This window comes from Callorhinus ursinus, unplaced genomic scaffold (assembly GCF_003265705.2).
Source record: "Callorhinus ursinus isolate GAN/ISIS: 27379988/994484 unplaced genomic scaffold, GSC_fseal_2.0 scaffold14, whole genome shotgun sequence".
NCBI lineage: Eukaryota > Metazoa > Chordata > Mammalia > Carnivora > Otariidae > Callorhinus > Callorhinus ursinus.
Window position 1 is genome coordinate 2,901,948 of NW_027397076.1, and position 20,661 is coordinate 2,922,608.

The window sequence follows — 20,661 nt, forward strand, 5'->3', positions numbered from 1 at the left end:
AAACCTCTAAGGAATGTTGTGAAGCTGTTCTATTTATTCTCTCTCTTTCTGTAATAAAAATTAAGACTGCCATGTGATTTATACTTAAATTTTTTTTAATTTGATGCAGAACATTTATCAGTGAACAACCTTCACTCAAGAGGGGAACTCAGAGCGGGGAGGTCAGGAGCCAACTATGTCCCAGGCCAAGCCAGTCATACAGGACCCTCTGGGCCCTAGCACCCCTGGAGCTTTGAGTAGATTTACTGAAAGGCCAGTGTGAGTGCATTCCTCACCATCACAATCAGAAAACACTAGAGATCAGCACCCCGACAAGATGACAGCTGTGGTTTTAAAAAAGAAAAACCAAACAAGCTCCAGAAGTGAGATTACAAACCAGTCACATGAACGGTAGCCGGCTGTCAGTTGGCCAACCCCTGCTGGGCCGGAGGGGACGTCTGTCACTCGGGCCACCTCGCCCTGGCAAGGTGGGGTTAGGTCCCGGAAGCGGGCCGATTGGATCAAAACGCGGTCTGAATGGAGGGAACTGGCCTGGTGTCTCCCCGGACCCAGGGATGAGTGAACTGATGGGGTCCCCAACAAAGGGAAGTGTCAACCTTTCATCATATTCTCCACCAATAATTCCTGGAGGAAGGAGAGAGCTGGGAGGAAAAGGCCTGGGGTGCCAGGGGCCAGGGCCGAACGGGGGGGGGCTGGGGCGGCAAGGGCGGGAACAGCACATGACGCCCTCTCTGAGCTTCTTTCCTCTGTTTGTACCTCTTCCTGTACAGCTGCAGAAACAAGAACGGGATACGGTAAGTGATCTGGATGTTTCCCCGAGGTTCCAATCTGCCTCCACTGCTCTCTCTACACCTTCCTTTTCCCGCACTCTGGAGCAAAGGGACCGGTGCACACAGAGAACTGTCACCGGGGCCCACGTGCACGACCAAGGCAGCAGCTGCGAAGACAAGGCCAAGCAGACCGGGCTCTAAGCAGCGAGCGACTGTGCCGCCCGGGGAGGCACGCCGGCCTCCGGCCCGAGCAGGCACAGCGGAGTGACACGCACCTCCAAGACTGCAGTCCAGTCGAGAGCTCTCAAACTAACATGCAACTTTAGGTCAGCTTTTCTTGAAAGTGGCAAATTTAAATATCTGTTGAGAATATCATGCCACAAAATATAAAGTTAAGGTCTGGGGGGGGAAGAGGGACAGCATTTAAATCTACTTTTTCACCTAAATCATGTTCCTAATGGACTCCACTTAAACTGCAACAAGGAGATGCCAATTTCAGAGGCTGCCACATCTTCCTAAAGAGCAGTGCTGGGAGCGGAGGGCACAGCTGAGGACTCTTCCCTAGCGGCCGCCGCCCCCCCGTTTCTCTCAGTCCTGTCAATGTCTCGTACAGTAAGCGTCTGCGGGTCAAACGACAGGTATTCTTTTCATAACATACGAGTCTAATGAGCTTAACAGCTGGACCACTCCAGCACAGAAACTCAACTTGAATTTTTTTTGCAACAGAGGAAAAGAGAATGTTTTATATTAAGTAAAGGCAAAAAACAATCGTTGTGGTAATATCTCTTTTCCTATGTAATTAAGAAAATGAGGACTGAGTCTAAGATAAAAGTTAAAAACACTTTCATTTACTGAAAATTAGCAATGAATTTGATAAAAACATTTCATTACATAACAAAAGTGATAATATGCCTTTAACATATTAACTCACTAATTATTTCTGTGTTATATTAACATTAGCCTCGATATTAATACCTACTTCTTTCCAATCTGTGTCTCGAGCTCTAACAGCACCATCTACAAAAAAAAAAAAAAAAAAAGGATTTAAAATGCATCATGCATCCAGCATTAAACAGCACTTTTGCTTTTGTCCTAAGGAAACTGAAGCTTACACATGAAGCACAAAAAGGAACACGAATCATTTGTTAACCGCACACCAGAGGACCTGTACCTTGCACCTGACTCAAACCTCTCTCTCTCTCCCTGCCCCAGCTGTCCCTCGCTGCACCTCCTCCCCCGGTCTCATCTGGGTGCGGCCGCTACTTTGAACCCGAATCTCTGCGACACTGACTGGGTGACAATCTCCGGGTGCACATCGCAGCCCATTGTTACTGGAGGGAAAGCTGACTTCAGGTTTTCTTCCATATCTGGGTTATTTTCTCCCAACTCATAGAAGTATGACCACGACGGCCAAGTATTTTTTAATATACTTATCTACTTGACATATGTGAAATGAGGAAAGAGGGACCCCTTCAACTTTAAGTCTAATGAAGAGTTTAGATAAAAGAAATGTCTTCTTGGGAAGTCATTACATGGGCATGGAAGGAAGATTTTATAAAACTCCAGTCCCGTAACATTATGCCCAAAGGGAAATTCATTATAAAATATGAACCCTCAGCTTACAGATAAGCTTATGGACCACAATCTGGAAATGAGATAGAGACGACTGCATTTTGTATCTGAATTTGAATATGTACGTAAAAGGGCTTTTTTTGCCTATTTTTATCACAGCCTGTTTTTCAGTTGGTTCTTCTATATACTTCGGTCATTTTGTCTTTTCTTTCTACAATTTTTTTTTTTTTAATTTGAAATGATACTTGCTGCCTCCTGGAACAAAATGACATTTTGAACTCTGGATTCAGGGCCATAAATAATGTAGAACAAGGACCTTAGGAATCAGGGAGGAGGATGAGGAAAAACCAAGTCATTCACTTCTTACATTCTGAGGTTTTAAAGAGAAAAAAAAAAGTTTATCAACCCAAATGATTCTATATAATATTCTCAGTACGAAAAAAGAAGGAAGGGGATCTACCCACTAGATTTTTACAGTTGCCAAGAGGGTATGTTATACATAGCAACATCATTCACTCTTTCTTGAGGTGAACCACAAATATTTTTTACATTGTAAAACAGTATATAGCTACATATACATATACTGAAATAGAAATTTACAACTATTTTATAAAATGCATATAGTTTTTTTTAATAACCCATTACACTGATTTCATGACCCACTTCAGGGTCAAACCAGTTTTAAAAAAACACTGACATGCAGAAAAGAAATTCCACACTCAGGCTTCTAGACTTGTATCTGGAAATCTTGATTCACCAGGCAAAGGGCTTTTACATTTGGGGTAACGTCTCCCCAGCCCCCGAGATCCACTGTAATTGCTGCTGCAATCATCACCAGGTCACGATAAATGAGACTGTATGGAAACAAAGCTTCCCCAGCAACGTGCCCCAGGTTGCATACATGGTCACAACCATGGGAGTTCAGAAATGCACCAGACTGCTAAGTCATTCGGAGGATGGTCTAAAAAGAAAGAATAAACCTAAAATTTTTCTATCTTGAAATATTCTACTTCATCTACTGGCCTACTTGTGTTATGAAGAACACAAAAAAGACTGGGAAGAGTTTTCAGGATATAGGCAAAAGTAGACAAGGCTTAGAATCTCCTTCCAACAAGGCTATAGGTTATGATTATTTGCAACTCTTACCAAAAAAAAAAAAAAAAAAGCCTACAACTAAAAACTTTTGGCAAGCTAAATAATTAAGACCTCGTTAAGAAAGAGATAAACATGGCATCACAACAATCACCTCGAAAATCCCGCAGATATAAACACCTCCACAGCAGCTGGTCATTTGAAGCAATAAGGAGGTCACGACAAACTGCAGACAAAGAAAGAACTGAACGAACATCCAAAAGTCGGAAGATCCGCAGCTTCAGCTCCAACGGAAGGACTACCAACCCAAATACATCTGGCAGGTTCAGCGCTGTGAAGAAAAAGAGAACAGGTGTCGCTGAGTAAAGAACATCTAGCTTTCCCCACATATTTAACAAAGTTACCAACTTGTTCCTAAGTGACAAATTAGAGGGTAGTCTCCATTACCCAAGTATGTGACACCCACAACAAACTTTTAACCCCAGGTTGACCAGATGGCTACTACTAAGCCCCTTATTCCCTCTACGTTTTAGTGGAAAGACAAATACTTTTTAATAGAGGCCAAATGAATAACTGTGACAACTTCTAAATGTTAGCCCATGGTCTCCCTTGTTTCAAGCAATACTCAATGCAACAAAAACTTCTCTATTCAACTACAGAAAACGGATGATTTGTTGGCTTTTAAAACTGGCTCCCAACACTGCCACTTATTAGCTGTGTACCCTTGGACTAGTTACTTAAACTATAACTCAACTTCCTTATCTGTAAGATGGGTGAATAGTACTGCCTACCTCCCTGAGTTGAGAATTAAATGTGTTAATACATACAGAGTGCTTAGAACAAACATTCAAGTGTTAGCAAGTACTATTATTTGCAGTCTAGCAGGCTAGGAAAAGGGAAGTAGATAAATTTCAGAAGCACGCCAAGGAAGGAAAATAATAGCACGCCAAGGAAGGAAAATAATAACACAACACCTTCCAAAGTCAAATGTAAATGATTTAGTATTAGCTCCTTTAAATAGATGTGATACTGTTCTCCACTCGCAAAGATAACTGAAATCCAATAAAGGGTTTTAAAATTCACATTTTTCTCTTTCATTACCACCACCTAAAGAAGAAAACTATGTAACAGCAGCCTTGGCCCATGCAACTGGAGACCTAAAATATCTCAATATACAGACAGCAAGTAAAAGCCACATATCTATTTGTATAAATCTGAAGTTATGTTCCAGCTAAAGGACTGAAGTAGATTAGGATTCTCATTTTCTAGCCTCTAATTACACTTCCCCACCACACTGCCACAGGCTTGGCCATTTTGATTGGTTTTGTGCAGTGAAATGTGAGTGGAAGTGGCATATCACTTCCAAGCAAAAGCTGGAAGAACACGTGGCTGAGCTACAAGAGCATGTCCCAGGGAAAGACTGCTTCTTCAGCCCCAGCTAACCCCCACACAACATGTACGTGAGTGAGAAGACTAAGTGTTTGCTCTAGGTCACTGAGATTTTATTTTTTTACTACAACATAAATGAGAGCTAGCTAATATAAGAATTCTAAATGAATTATAAACCTCACTAAAATAGTTTCATCATCTATAAAATAAGAATAAAATTTCCTTCAAAGTTGTTAGAATTAAAAAAGAATGCATGTGTATATCCACCGTGCCCAGCATAGAACCCCAATAAATAATGTTTAAAAAAAAAAACTTAAGACCCAATTTACAGGCTATCCATTATTTAGTATTTATTGAACGCCTATTATGGACCAGACCCTGTGTTAGGCCATGAGAACACAAAAATGGACGAGACGTATTCCCTGATCTCAAGGTATTTAAAACCTTGGGTGGAAAAAACTCATGTTAACAATTATGATACAGTGGAAGGTGGGATACAATAAAGATGCCGAAAATGTTGAGGAAATACAAAGAGAAAGTAAATAATGGTTAAGGAACTAACATTAAAGTTTAGTTTTAGAAGACTAGAATTTCACTAGGAGGAGAAAGAGACAAAGTCCTATGTCAGAGTCACAAGCATAGTATGTAAACTTCTACTCTTCTTTCTAGCTACCAGACCTGTGATCATTTATCATCTCTCACCTTGTCGGGTAAAAGCCAGAAGAGGATACACCAGCTGGTCTTTGAAGAGACGAGAGAGCTTCTGAAGATCTTTGTATACCGTGGCTACATTTTCCCCTAAAATATATTTTTTAATGAAAAATCAAAACACAAAATCAAGTGGCAAAACCTGAAATGGTATGCTCTATTTCTGCCAAATCAAAGTGGTAAATTTTCACAAATAATTCTGACATAGACAGACATGAACCAGTCTCTAGCAGATGAAGAAATACATGGTGTTTGGCTCTGAAAACTAAATCTTAGATGTAAAGCTAAAAATCTCACAGTTTCAAATAGGGCTGTAGGCAACCTATATAGTTCACAGGCTACAATTATAGTAGGAAAAATTGTGGGGTGAGAATTGTACACACAACATGATGTCCTGAGCACCTGCCCAACCGTCCAGGCACTGGCAGTGTCTAGTGGGGGGGGCCGCTCTTCCGGTCCCAGGAGGAGAACGGTATCTGTCACGTGAGGACCAGGTGTCGGCAACTTCAAGCTTTCACATCAGTAGTTCTCCCAAAATAGGAGACAAATACTCTGACCCCCATTTTAAAAATAGGACAGACACTGAAAGCCCACCCAAGGCCTCACAGTAAGCGGCAGAGCAGGGTACACACCTAAGTCTGGCTCCAATGCATTCATCTTAGCTGCTGCCACTCCAGAGTGTGGGTCCTGGATCACCAGAACAGCCATCACCTGGAAACTGTTTAGCACGACTGAATCTCGGGCCCTACCACAGACCTACATTTTCATATCCGAACCTGCATATTCCTAAGATCCCCAGATGATTCACCCTTACGTACACTGCAGCATGGGAAGCATGGCCAAATGCCACCCAAGTCCCCACCGCAGTTCTGCTATAGTTCTACCATGCATTGAACCCTCTGATCCACGCCTGTTTGCTCACCTATTTAAAGGAGATACCACCAGTGCACCAAAGAGTGGTTAAAACGTAAAGCTCCACACACAGTGCCAGGTGTATTCCAGATCATCAGTTTATGCGTGCTCCCTCCCCATTCTGTAATAACTAGGTACTTCGCTATCTATAAAAAATAAAACACTCTTTATAATTTGATTGATATCTTCCTTGCATGAACTACAAGCTTGACTTGAAATCAAATATCAAGATATTTAAAAAATCAATTTGGTTCATGGCCTTTTTTCAAGTGTGAAAACTGACTTTAAACAAGCTTTTTCCTGCAGTTACCTATTATAGAAGTAATCAGAAATTTATGAGTAGGTATATATTAGGTACTCTACTATAAGCCACAGCAAAAAGTAATTAAAATGACTTGTCAAATGAGCAGTGTTGTATAACCCTGCCCAACATAAAAGTACTATTAAAAATATTTAATATAGTCCATAACTTACTGTAATATTAATTTTCCTCCTCCCCTTTCACTTCCTTTCTCTGTATTTAACAGAAACCAGATAAAGAATATGAATCTGAGCTACAGTCCTATAAAAGTTGTCTTTAAAAAAAAAAAGGACTTAGGAAGGGCGCCTGGGTGGCTTAATTGGTTAAGCGTCTGCCCTCAGCTCAGGTCATGATCCCAGGGTCCTGGGATTAAGCCCTGCTTCGGGTTCCCTGCTCAGCAGGGAGTCTGCTTGTCCCTCTGACTCTCCCCTTTCTTGTGCCTTCTCTCTCTCACTCTCTCAAATAAATAAAATCTTTAAAAAAAAAATAGGCTTAGGAGTCAAATATATTCCAATCCTAAATTCCACCATTTATTAGCTCTGTGACCTTGAAATAATTTAACCTTCTCTAGACCTGTCTCCTATCTGTAAAATGGGCATAATGACCTCTACTACTGTGGAGTGTAGAGTATTTCTACTCCCCATAGCAGGTCCTCCCTAGTGTCGACAGAACCAAAGTGTTGTAGCCAAGGAATTTCAAGTTTTTCCGGTCCCAATGGTAAGATCATCTTTACAGATTTATCAGTCTAGTTCGTGTACCCTCAGCAGGGGCAGTGTTGCCCACAATGGGACAAAAACTGGTTCTCAGAGGGCAAATAAAAAAACCCTAGCTATACCATTGGTTTGTGACCCTCCAAAGAGCCACAGTACACAAATGAAAATACACTATATCTACAGTATTAAAATTTCATGGGAGAGAATGGGTGGGGGGCGAATTTTCTACAAAGGCTCCTCAGGGGATTGATAATGCAAAGAAGGCTGAGAAAACACTGGTCTAGGGTGACGATAAATGTTCAGAGACCATTATAAATACATATCTGGACGTCTTTTCCCATCAGTTTTGGTCTGTGGAAGTTCATGGACCTCAGGGCCTGCTGTCTCCAAGGAACCAACAAGAGTAAGTCTCTAGGCCTTCAAAGCAAAGACCTAGATCTAGGTAGCCTTCCCTCCAAGACACTGCTGTCAATGCCACCACCCCATGGCAGCAGGCCACGCCACAGCTGGATTGTAAAACCCTCCCGAGTTTACTAGGAGGACGAAATGGAATAGCGTCTGTCAAGGCGCAGGTCCAGCACAAAACCAGCACTTCAAGATGCGAGTCCCTGCTCCACCCATCTCCTCTCCTTCAACTGCCTAGACCTGCTTCTCATACTCTGGATTTAACTGAAAAAATAAAAAGGAAAATTTGTCTCTGCATCTACTAATAATCTTATAGAACACAAGCAAAACCATGCCTAGAATGCAAACTTCTGGTAAAGTTCCAATCTGATCAAACGGCCACCAAATCTATGTCAGTTGAAGCTAACAATTCTGAGTAGTTTTTCCTCCAATAATCTTCAATAATGAAGGCGCACTGTATGGCTTCCACAAAACACAGATCATCCGTACTGGTTAAATACAATGCTGGAAAAATCCAAAGATTAATTCAGAAATTAGGAAGCATTGGTATAGCATGGGATGAATTACGTACTAGTGTCATTCCATAATGGCAGTACACATATCACCCAGCACTCCAAGAACATAAGAAAAGCAGGAAACAAAAAGATACTCTGCAACATGTCTTAAATTTGTTTTAATCTCATTCAGAAATTTTCAGTCTCTCGGACATTACCTTTCAGGCTTTCTAAAGTGAACCTCTCAAAGCTTCATTCCCAAAGTTCAATCATGCTTTTCTTACCTGGTTCTGCTTTGCAAATAAATGATCCTGGCAGCAGCTGCAATCTTTTCACACTTGTGAGCTCACTGTTGATCTTTAGTGTAGCTGTAAATAAGCAAAAGAAGACAAATAACTCTTGTCAGTTCACCAATGGCCTTCATGTTTTAGCATGGGCTTGCATTTCCCTGCCCCACCATACAAAGGACACAAACAGAAAACAAACTGCTCCATGCTTATTTCCTTTCCTCACAGCGAAGTGTAAACCTGCCACCACATCAAATAAAATCACTCTACAACACCCTTAAAAACTAAAGTATGCACCTTTATATAAAATCCACTAGGTATTACCAAGAGCAGCTTATTAGTAATTGAAAGACATGCAACAAGGTTAATAGGAGACAGTTAAACATAATAAAATCATTATTTCTAACAAGGTCCCTAAAAACTCCATTTTTTTTTTTTAATTTAACCCTTGGCAAGGAGTCTTGCCTTGTTTATTAAAAGAATCCTGCCAGTTTTCACATCAGCTTTTTCTAGACCCAAAGGACCACTATTCTTGACATCACCAGAGGGTTCAATTTTAATCATATATACAAAGGCGCACTTCATCTCATTCCATGAAAGAGCCCGTGCTGTGCTTATGCATATGTGCACAGAACAGGAGGTCCCAGGTAAGGGAAAGACTTAAGGACACACTGCTCCTTTTCAAAGAATCAAGCCTGGAATGGCTGGCTGCCACGTAAGTCTGCGAGTAGCAGATGTGCCGAGAACAGTAAAAGGGGAAAAAAAAAAAAAAACCACAAGATAACAGAAACTAAGAAACCATCAAGAGACCTAGCAGCCATTCTCTTCCTGAAACCAGTGAATAGAGGCTATTATACATGTTTTCAAAGTGCTTCTGTAAGAAACGGAGGCAAAAATGACCACTTCAGTCACTACTGGGTAGCTTCAGCCTCACGAGTTAGGATGTGATGGAGCAGAGCGACCAGGAGGGGCCAATACGGCCGCCCCTGCATGTGTAAGAACGACAAGCTGGAAGTCTCACGTGCTCACTGAGGAGACATAGCTAGTCCTGCATCGGACAGCGGCATCCTGACAAACGTGGAATACCACCAAAGCCATTAAAGTTGTTGAAATTTGAGACTTGAAAGGAACATTTCAAAAAATCTAGTGATTAAAGGGAAGTAGCAGAAATCACATCACAGGGGACCTAGAACTATCTTTCATTTCAAAGATCAAGACAGGGTAGGACGGTGGTTTTCAAAATAAATTTCTGCAGAGCAAACATTTTCAAACAAAATTTTACAAGGGACCTTGATAAATGCAACAGACGAACATGGTGCTGCTCCAGGTTTAAGTGGCAATTCGGGGTCTACTAAGCCTCCTCCTCCACCTCAGCAGAACCAGCAGCTGCTGAGACTGCAGGGCTAAGGCGTATTGAAGCAACTGCCTTTGCTACACAAAAGGCAAGCTGTCCTGAAAAATCAAAAAGGCAGTCATTCCAATCTCATCATACTACCTTATCTAGCTAAAGGGATAAATCTCAAAAATCAAAACAGAGCAGAAAAAGATTCTAGTCACTCCACTGGTTCTCTAGAAGGTGTGATTACGGGACTATTCCACAGACCACTGGCAGACTATGGGCTTCTCAGTGGCATCTGAGCTAAAAATGAAACGGACTGCCATCCTTGTGAAATTGCCAATACGAAAGAGAAGTAGACAAAGCAACTACTCGAAGTGACTTTCCTGCGGGCACACACACGCATACACACACACGAAGGCAGTGCTCAGCCGTGTGTCTATGCATTACTGTTCAGAGACAACCCCCACGCAATCTCACCTCTTACTATCGCTCAGTTCGACTCTGGTCAAAAAAATAAACATAAAGTCACCCACAGCACAAAGAGCTCATATGTAACAGATCATCCAACTCCAATGATCACAACACCCCAGGAGCAAAAACATCACCAGGTGAAGAGAGCTGAAGGGTACCGCTGCCAAGAGAAGCCTGCCACCGGAACATCAACCCCCGTCGTCTATAACCTTTCCGACTCGTGCGATCAGCGGGCTAGGGACTAAGCAGAGCTGGAGAAGACTCAACTAGATCATGAGAGCCAATCACCAAAGCAGCTAGACGACATCTGGGGAGGAACAGGTCAGCTCTGGTAAACTGACAACCGTGACTGCGCCATCCAATTACCGTTTATGACAACCAGGGTTCCCAAAGGCACACAGGTGAGAATGGCGGAGCCACCCTCACAGAGAGGGTGCGTGTACTGCAGCTTATACACGCCGCCTGACTTCCAGTGCTCGGGCATGGACAGAGCTTTCGCCTCCGTTCCCTGGGGAAGGAAATCAAAGAGAAACAAATAACGAGGAGAAGCATTACTCTCAAAAAGACTAAAAATCCAAGAGGCCCCTAACTTGTCTGGAAATAAGCATTCCATACGGTCCCCTTAATAAAATTTGTCAAATCATTACGATCGTCATTAATAAAACTTTGACAGAAATATGTTACAATATATTATCCTCCACCAAAGCGTCTGTTCAAGTAGATATAACAACATCAGAAACACGGACTGATTCTCTCTTCAAAGACTCACTTCCTCTGCCCAGCAAAGCCATATCATTATTCAAGACCCACAGCTCAATTATCATCTTGTTTGTGAGGCTTCTTAAAAACAAACTTGTCATTCTCTTTTATCCCCTAACATTCTGTTCATACTTAATACTGTTACACACTTCTATTATGTTATAATCCATCATAATTTTCTTTTTATTTGTTTCTCTCCCCGACTTACGGACACCTTGGGGACAAGGACTTATCCCAGTATCTTTACATCCTAATTCCTGGCTCAGGGCATGGCATGCTGCAGGTGTACGATGGTCACTGAACTGCTCCACATCTCTGTTGCTACATGGCCCACGGACCAGTAGCATGTCTACGGTGTGGGAGCATGCAGTCTCAGGCTTCACCCTAGACTTATTAAGTCAGAATCTGCAGGGGCGCCCGGGTGGCTCAGTCAGTTAAGTGTCCGCATTCAGCTCGGGTCATGATCCCAGGGTGCTGGGATCGAGCCCTGCATCAGGCTCCCTGCTCAGCGGGGAGTCTGCTTCTCCCTCTCTCCACTCATGCTCTCTCCCTCTCTCAAATAAATAAATAAAATCTTTAAAAATAAATGAAACAAATAAATCAGAATCTGCATTAGTAAGATCCCCAGGTATTCTTAGGCACACCAAGGTTTGAGAAACTCTGTTCTCCTCCATGACTCTCTGGCACCCCATATACACAGACATCGCTCCTAGAATTTCACCAATACAGTATGACGGACTGTAGACTGTCTCCCTCCCCCACTCCTGGACTATAAGCAACCTGAGAGCAGGGAGGAAGCACTGCACCTGTCACACCTGTCACTGGTAAATACTTACCAAACGGAGAATGAATGAATGAATGAATGAATGAAGGGAACAATGTCCCTCTTCCTAACTGAATCTTATTAGATTACTGGCAATTCAGAGCCATTACCATAAAAATCCAGTAAGCTATCCATCTAGACATGCCCATCCCACACTCTTGACACAGTTTACTACATATTATCATACATAATCTTTTGTCTTTAATACAGAAATCTCGAAAACCACAATACCCTAGTGATGTTTATCAATATGCCCCCGTTCCCAACGGGAAACTGAAACCCTAGCAAGGTGTTTGATTTCTGCTTATAGTCTTACCTGAGGTATGTAACCTGACTCCAACATGAGAAGATGTACCGATACTATCAAGGCGTCATTGGCATTAGAACAGTCCGCTGACTGATACAGGATCTCTAATGAATGTGGCACCTGCCCTTCCACCGACTCACTGCAGAGCATCGGTTCTGAGGGAAAGACACCTGTGCCCTCCTCCATATCCACAACATCTTGAACTGACCCAGCTTCCAAAGTCTGACTAGGCCCCGACTGAAAAAGATAACAAAAACCATGAATTCATTAAACAGACTTTTATTTTTATAGTTTACTTTGTACCCTTTGAACTCAGATTAGTGCTCAAAGCCAAAGCACATTATTAGTTTGGCCAGTATGCCAAAAACCTGGACATCAACCTAGCCTTCTCCCTCCACCATCCTACGCAGGCCTAGAAAATGAAGTCCAAACTGCTAAACCTCCTTAGCATACAAGGCCCTGTATCACTTCGTCGGGTTCCTGACTCTGTCAAGCCCACTTCCTGCCAGGCCCCTTCTCCCCATACCAGCACTCCCCACCTCTGCCAAAGAGGCAGCTCAGACTATCACCCTGCCTTGCAGAGGCCTGACTACTGCACTTTATCACACTGCATTGCACTTTCCTGATTACACATCTACATCCTACCAGGACCGCAACCTTAGAAAGGAACAGACTCCATGTTACCTACTTTTGTAATCCTGGTACAGTACCTGGCACATAGTAGGTGCTCAACAAATGCTTGCTGAACCAATGTTAAGGACAGTATCTTACAATTTCCTAATGTTTTTGTTTTCAGTGTCTCCTCATTTGCACCATACCAATATTCTATAAAACAGGCAAGTCAGATGATATTGCCTTTTTATACATGTTTTAATTGTGACTCAGATTAAATAACATAATCAAGGTTACCAGCTAACAAAAACCTGAAATGAACCAAGATCTCCAGACTTGCAGTTCAGGCTTTCAGACACAATACACGACTTCAGTAAGACTATGTTACCTATATTAATTTTGCTCAGGTTTGTTTCTGACGTACGTGCTCAACTGTTGATGCAAAACACATGGTTCTTTAAGTTCATATTTCCATTAAAGAAGGGACAGAGGAAATTAAAAATTATGTAGAACAAATGAAAGGGTGGAAAATATATAAGGGAGCAAGAGGCTGTTCTCCAAAATCCCTGAGGGCCTAGCCCTTACTGGCTTATGGAAAAGCTCCAAATTCATTTGTTAAAACTTAGAGGCCAATGACAATTCGCACTCTCCATATTTCTGAACAAACAGAAACTACCTGTTAAAACGAATAACACCTAAATTATGAAGTATGTAAGCTCTTTGCTTCTTACTTATCTACTCTACCTAACCTTTGGCTATTTACTCCTTACTGACAGTTGCGTGGGAGACAATACGTATGGAAAAAATATTAAAGAAGAATTACCCTAAACTGATAATGTCATGGAAGTTATCAGAATCCCCTGGTGAGCTTATCAAACCTTACTCCCACTCCGTAAGAACCACTGACATTCTGAGCCTTTCTGATATGATATGAATATTTATCATGTTCTCCATGCATGTGAAATGAAAAAAAATGTTCAGCACCACCTCTCTAAACAGATCATTTGTCACGTCATTTACAAATGATACGAACAAGTAATTAAAATTCAGTTTAGAGCTAACATTAGGGTCTGATACCAGGTTATCCCCATTTTCCATCAAAGACTCAATAGGTACTAGGAGAATTCCCAAATATATGAAATAAGAGAATTAATTTATGCTTAATTACAAGAGTAAAATTTTTCTGTTATTTCCAGTTTTACCCAGCTATTTTCCCTAAGACTTCTATATTTAATTAGCAGATCATACTGCTTCAAGCACTTACAGCATACTTATGAGATTTCAAGCTCACCTTCCACACTAAGATTTTACAGTCACCCTATGCAAGTCTTAGAATACAAAACATGCTTTTAGAAGTGAAATGACTAATTTGAAGCAAGATTAATTTGTCAAAATTTTCCAAAAGGAAACTAGTAAAGTAATGGTCACATATACTATGAAAAGTTCTTACTGGGCATTTTTACAAGTACACAGAAGTAAAAGGATTGGCCCCATCTACCAGAATCTCTGAATGAGTCTATCAGCAAAGAAGATTCAGAAATATAATTTATTTATTTATTTAACAGAGAGAGAGAGAGAGAGAGAGAGAGAGAGAGAGAGAGAGAGAGAGACAGTGAGAGAGGGAACACAAGCAGGGGGAGTGGGAGAGGGAGAAGCAGGCTTCCTGTCGAGCAGGGAGCCCGATGCGGGGTTTGATCCTGGGACTCCGGGATCATAACCTGAGCTGAAGGCAGATGCTCAACTGACTGAGCCACCCAGGTGCCCCCAGAAATATAATTTAAATATGTGGCTAAATATTCTATTTCTTACTCACTAGATTACCCTCATAAAACAAAAACACAGAGATACATAATAATTTCTCAAAAAAAATCATAAAAATACTTTGAGCTTTATAAAGGTTTTTTTTAAATTGCTTAATCTCTTTGGATACTATTATTAAAAATCTCTGGGGCGCCTGAGTTGGTTAAGCATTTGACTCTTGGGGCGCCTGGGTGGCTCAGTCGTTAATCGTCTGCCTTCAGCTCAGGTCATGATCCCAGGACCCTGGAATCGAGCCCTGCATCAGGCTCCCTGCTTCGCGGGAAGCCTGCTTCTCCCCCTCCCCCTGCTTGTGTTCCCTCTGTCACTGTGTCTCTCTGTCAAATAAATAAATAAAATCTTTAAAAAAAAAAAAAAAGCATCCGACTCTTGATTTCAAATCAGGTCATGATCTCAGGGTCATGAGATCAAGCCCCAAGTCAGCCTCCACACTAGGTGTGGAGGCTGCTTGAGATTCTCTCTCTCTCTCTCTCTCCCCCTCCCCCTCTGCCCCTCCCACCCCCCTGCTTGGTTGATCTCTCTAAAAAAAAAAAAAAAACTCGACAAAGGTGATTTTCATACTTTACCGATCTTTTAAAAAGCATTTCTTAGTATCCGTCTATACTTGATGCCATGACAGGCACAATGCATACTTATACTCACAAATGTTTAAGGCCTGCAAAAAAAACTAAGCTGAAGTGATATGTATAAACAAAAAACAATGAACACGATGGCATATGTATTAATATTAAAAAATTCAGTAATACATGTGATCATCTGTGCCATACAAGAAATCAAAAGGATAAATAATGAGGTGTTTACAAGGCAATAAAGATAATCGATACTAAGAAATTAAAGACAATCATTGGGCCGTGGCTGGCAGGGCCTTGGAAGACAGGCAGAGACAGGAGAGGGAGGAAAGGTGGTGCATTCCAGGCTGGGGGAACATCAAGTGCGAGGGCATGAAGCAGGTGGGCTGTGTGTGCGCATGCACATGAGAACATGTGAATGTGCCGGCTGGTACAGGGAAAATGATACGGAGTCCGGTCTGACTGGAGATGAGAGTCTACTGGAGGGAAGAAAAGAAAGTAGCCCTGAAAAGCTTTAAAAACTAAGTACAGGAAGACAGACAACATTTTCCTCCTCTGTAACATGACAGAGTTAAACTAGAGATAGCTGGTCTTTTTCAGCTCAAAAATTATAAGCACAGGTATATCAATGACACAAAGTTACTAAAGGGCACAACATAATCAAAAACGTGTAGGAAAAGATGAGCCCAGAAAGTAGACGGAAAGAGAGATACTGGAAGTCTGGAACAGAAAGGAAGAACTCACGGGCCTCGTTAAGGAGCTGGATATAAGGAGTCAAAAACCATTCCAGGGTTTTAAACTCAGGAAAACAGTGGTGCCACCAACAGAAAGGGCAGCTGGCTGGCTTGGGAAGAGGAGAACATTAGTTCGTATTTCCAAATTTATGTCGGCACAGAACGTGAGATAGCAACGCTTAAAATCCAGGTAAAAATGTCCTGCAAATAATTTGGAAATAACTGGACTTTATATAACCTTAATGAGAGGAGCAGATCAGAGAAGCTAAGCTGGGAATCACGAGCTTAGAGGCAACAAGACAATTTGTAGAGGCAAGGGACAATTTGTCTGAAGGAGTCAATGTCTGAACAAAACAAATACGTAAAAACTGGGTTCTTCAGAATGCCAGTCAAGTACTGGTCCAAGCATTTAGCAGTTTAAAAATTTCAACAAGAATGTAATCTGCAATCTACTAATAATAATTATCCTGACTGATACAGAATTCAACTGAGGTGTTCCGTATGCTTTATCAACTACCCCATTTCTCATCTTGATACTAATACCTACCATATTGTCATCATTGCAGACATCACTTTGGGCTGCCTGTCCTTGGAATGAAGCACTGGGCTGTTCATCCTGTATGCTGGACTGATTGGAGCTGGCGGCCAAAGAGGGTTGGTCATTATTCTGGAGTGAGGAATGCTCTGAATCTGTGGATGAAGGTAAGTTAGGTGCTGGAATGGCATCTTCAAGAATCAAACATATCAAGTCCCCAGAAACAATCCCATATGAAGCCAGGGTCTCTTCATCTCCAGTGAGGGCATCCTTGTTGTTCAATGTGATTGCAAACCGGGTATCAGAACTGCCAAGAAAGATGGATAAGGACAGTAAGAGCTACCCACCATTACCCGCTACCATTACCCTCAATAATACACTTAGAACACATATATAAGGTACATGGTATGAGCCTGGAAGAATTAAGTAATGAAAACAAAAATAAAAAGGAAGCCAAAGTTTTGCAAAAACTATCAAAATTACTTGTTCTTATCACTGAATGCCTAGGTTATAGATTTCTAATGGCTACAATTCTAGCCTGGGACGCAGGATACAGTAATTCTCTATCATTAACCCATGTTCTCACCAATTCTCAGGTACACACTTCACATCTTTTGTAAGTCTGATATCTTTGAAGCAGGGATGCTTCTTAAAATTGATGACACATCACAGCTTAATTGCCATCAACTTTTCCTTTAGTGTTACATAAAACAACGTGCATCTTAAGATTGACAGCAACTTAAGATTCAGTCAATGAAATATAGTCTTTTTAAAATACAAACTATGTCACATCATTCCTCCACTGAAAATCCTCCAATGGCTTCTATTTGAACTCGGAACAGAATCTTTAACATGGCCTCCGACGGCCACCATTTGACCCCTACCCATTTCTCTTACCTCATCTACCCCATCCCCTCACTCAATGTTTTCTATCAATGTAAACTTTCTATCCCTGCCTCAAAACAGATCAACCTCACAGCAGCCTCTGGGCCTCTGCATTCGCTCTTCCTGATCGTGAGAGGGCTGACTCTCATCATTCGGGTCTCAATTCAAATGCCACCTCTTCCGGGATGCCTTCCGCCTGGCCTCCATCACTCTATTCCATTCTCATGTTTTATTTTTATTATAACATCACTATTTGAAAATTCCATATTTATTTATCATCTCTTCTCCACCCCACCACTACAATTTAAGTTTCATAAGGTCGGGTATCCTGCCTGTCTCATTCAAAACTGTATCTCCAGCACTTGTCAAAAGTATTTGTGGAATAAATGCAACCAACAAACATTAGTTGGGAAGATGGAGATGAAAGTGAAATCAGGGCTCCCTAGTCACTGTTTACATAACAGCTTATGTCTGTTCCAAAATTCTAGACCCACGTCCTAGGTAAATATTCACAATCACAAAAAGATGAGTATGTAGAGGATGAGTATAAATTCATCCCTCCCACTGTTAAATACAAGGTCACCTTTCTTACTGATGACCAGTTATGTGTGATGTCTTTTATAATGAAAACAGCACAAATCCAAAAACCCACTGCTAAACAAGTTAAGAGCACAAATTAGCCTGAAGCAACGAACTCTCCCTTCCATACCACAGGCTCTCTGAGTTGAGAGAATAACCATCACATAGCGGTGAAGAGTAATTAACAAACCACTGCACAACATTTTCTAAGGCATTTAGACTCAGCAATGCTGACTTCATTAACTTTGAGAGGTTAACCAAGGATGAAGTCCTTTGAAAATCATGAATAAACAATATTGTTGCAATGCTGCATTTTCAAAAGTACTCAAAATAATTCATTTGTTTTTTTTCACATGTAAAGACACGTTTTCTTACCAATGACACTGTCTTTTGTAGAGAAATTACCGAAGTTTTGCTTATTAGAAAATAAGTAGCTATGCTTCTGTTTTCAAACCTTCTGATAAATGTTGAAAATCTGCCAGATGCCCCCAAAAAACACTATCCCAAAAGAAAAAGAGAAAAACACCTCAAATGTACTATGTGTTTACGGACCATCTGTCACAGCAAAGAGTTTGGTTTTTTTAACAGTATCTAACAAAATAGTCATTCAAACATCTACTTGCAGAAAAGCTAAAGAATTATATGATTAATAAAAATGCTGGCCTTCCCTCCCCATTTAGAAAAAGGGAAGAGCTAGTTCTAAAGTAACATATAGCTTTTCAGCAGAGGGGTTAAAAACTGGTTTTCTGAAACTGAAAAAAAAAAATTTTTTAATTCATCAGAAAATGCCATCCTAGAAACACTAGGCCCTTTAAAAATATAAAAATACCCGATGCACTTGCTCAGTGAAGACACTTTAAAAATAATAATGTCCTATGGTCATTTTAAAACTGCCCATTTTTATAAAGTGAAGATACTTTCAGAAGAATGAATTTACTTTCAGAAGCTGAAGCTTACATTCCTTCCAGTTAGCCAGCCTCAACTGTAAAAACCAACCCAAAGGAGAAACTAACTTGGGCTCTTGGATAAAGCCCTTTCCAGGCTGCCCCTAATTTAAAATATAACATTAATAAAATATATATACATATATATGAAAAAATCTTTTTAAAAAAAAGTTACTTTTGAAGAATTCTGGTGGGGTAATGGCATCAACATATAAAAACGCTTAGGCTTAACACCAAGAAATAACAACAGGCCTGTCACTTAATACAACCCTTAACAGTTATGTCAATATCCCATTTTTAATTTGGAGAAAAACAGGCTTACTTTTAATATAGTGCCTTAACCTGAAAAATGGAAGGTGAGTTCATGATACGGCCTCATTTTACTCTATTCCCTAAAAATAAAGTCAAGGTATATAAAAGTCTCATAAAAACGGTCCACTTAATTATCAGAAAGGTTTTCTTTTGACGAAATCACCTAAAAAGCCCCAGCGACCACCTTTTTCTGTTTTCTTAGCACACTCGGATTCCAAACTCGCTAGTTCAGTGCGTGAAGAGGCCCACCCCTTATCTCCTTCCCTCTACCCCCAGATTACTGTCCCCAGAAAATACTCTCTGTGGAAAACAAAGCAGTCTCATTTGCAGCCCCATAAATTAACAGCGGAATCTGGTCCGTTATTTCTCAACGTCACTGCCCCCAAACTGCAAGCTCTCCAGCGTCATCCCACGGCCAACGTTTATCTTAGTTTTAGCAAAAAAGCAACAGCTCGCCCAAGGAAATAGAAGGTTCTGAACCACGCCGACACCCCTGAGCGTATAAAACACTCTGCGGCGGGTAAGTCAAAGTGCTCCCCGCGGCCCGCTCACAGGTGGCCTCCGATGGAGGGCCGGTTTCTAACTTCTAGAACTTTCCTTTTTCCCTGGAATACTGCGACAGCTGGAGATGGTGAACTTAAATCCCACAGAGCCTGGAAAGGTCTAGCCCCAGCCGAACCCCTACGCCCCGGCCTGTCCCTGGTATCCTCTGCTGCGGAAACGTAAGCGATGGCTCACCCTGCAAGGGAAGGGAGCCCCCGGGACGCCGGGCCATGGCCTCCACGAGCCGGGGAGCCGGCGAGCTGCAGCCCCAGCGCCCGCGCCGTGCCCGGCCTGCGCGCGTCACCGCCCCTGGGACGCCCGACCCGCCCAGCTACCGCCCGGCCTCACGTGACCGCCCGGGACGGGCGCGCGCTCCTGCGCTCTGCTCCCGGGCCCGCGGCGCGCCCCCGCCGCAGCCGCCTACCTGAAGCCCCGAGTGGGCAGCAGGGCCTGGCTCAGGTGCGCGCGTAGCTGGCCCAGCGTCGGCTCCGCGTCTGGCATCTCCAGCGGCCAGGTCCGCTTCTGTAGCCGGACCCGCAGCTTCATGGTGGCGGCGGGAGGGCCCCGGGGGCCCGGACCCGGAGGCGGCGACGGTGACGACGGCGCGGCGGCGGGCCCGGAGCGGCGACTACCAGAGGACTAGCGGAGAGAAGGAGCCGCCGCAGGCCCTGCCGGCGGGTCTCTGGAACATGAGCGCCCCGCCCCTCTCATGAGGGCGCCCCCTAGAGCCCACCCTCGGGCGGGCGGCTGCCCAGCCAGGCGCCTCGGCGTCTTGTAATCGATGGCTC

At 42.4% G+C, this 20,661-nt stretch overlaps 1 protein-coding gene across 1 annotated transcript; it reads right to left on the reverse strand.

The window, feature by feature from the left end:
• Positions 1-77: 77 nt before the first annotated feature.
• On the reverse strand, positions 78-20,553 carry FBXO7 (F-box protein 7). The gene is given in 10 exon segments (XM_025882141.2): positions 78-709; positions 711-770; positions 1,750-1,787; positions 3,589-3,765; positions 5,526-5,621; positions 8,641-8,724; positions 10,820-10,961; positions 12,352-12,579; positions 16,623-16,917; positions 20,298-20,553. Coding segments are annotated over 10 exon segments (1,572 nt in total). The 5' UTR covers positions 20,420-20,553; the 3' UTR covers positions 78-379.
• Between the last annotated feature and the right edge of the window lie 108 nt (positions 20,554-20,661).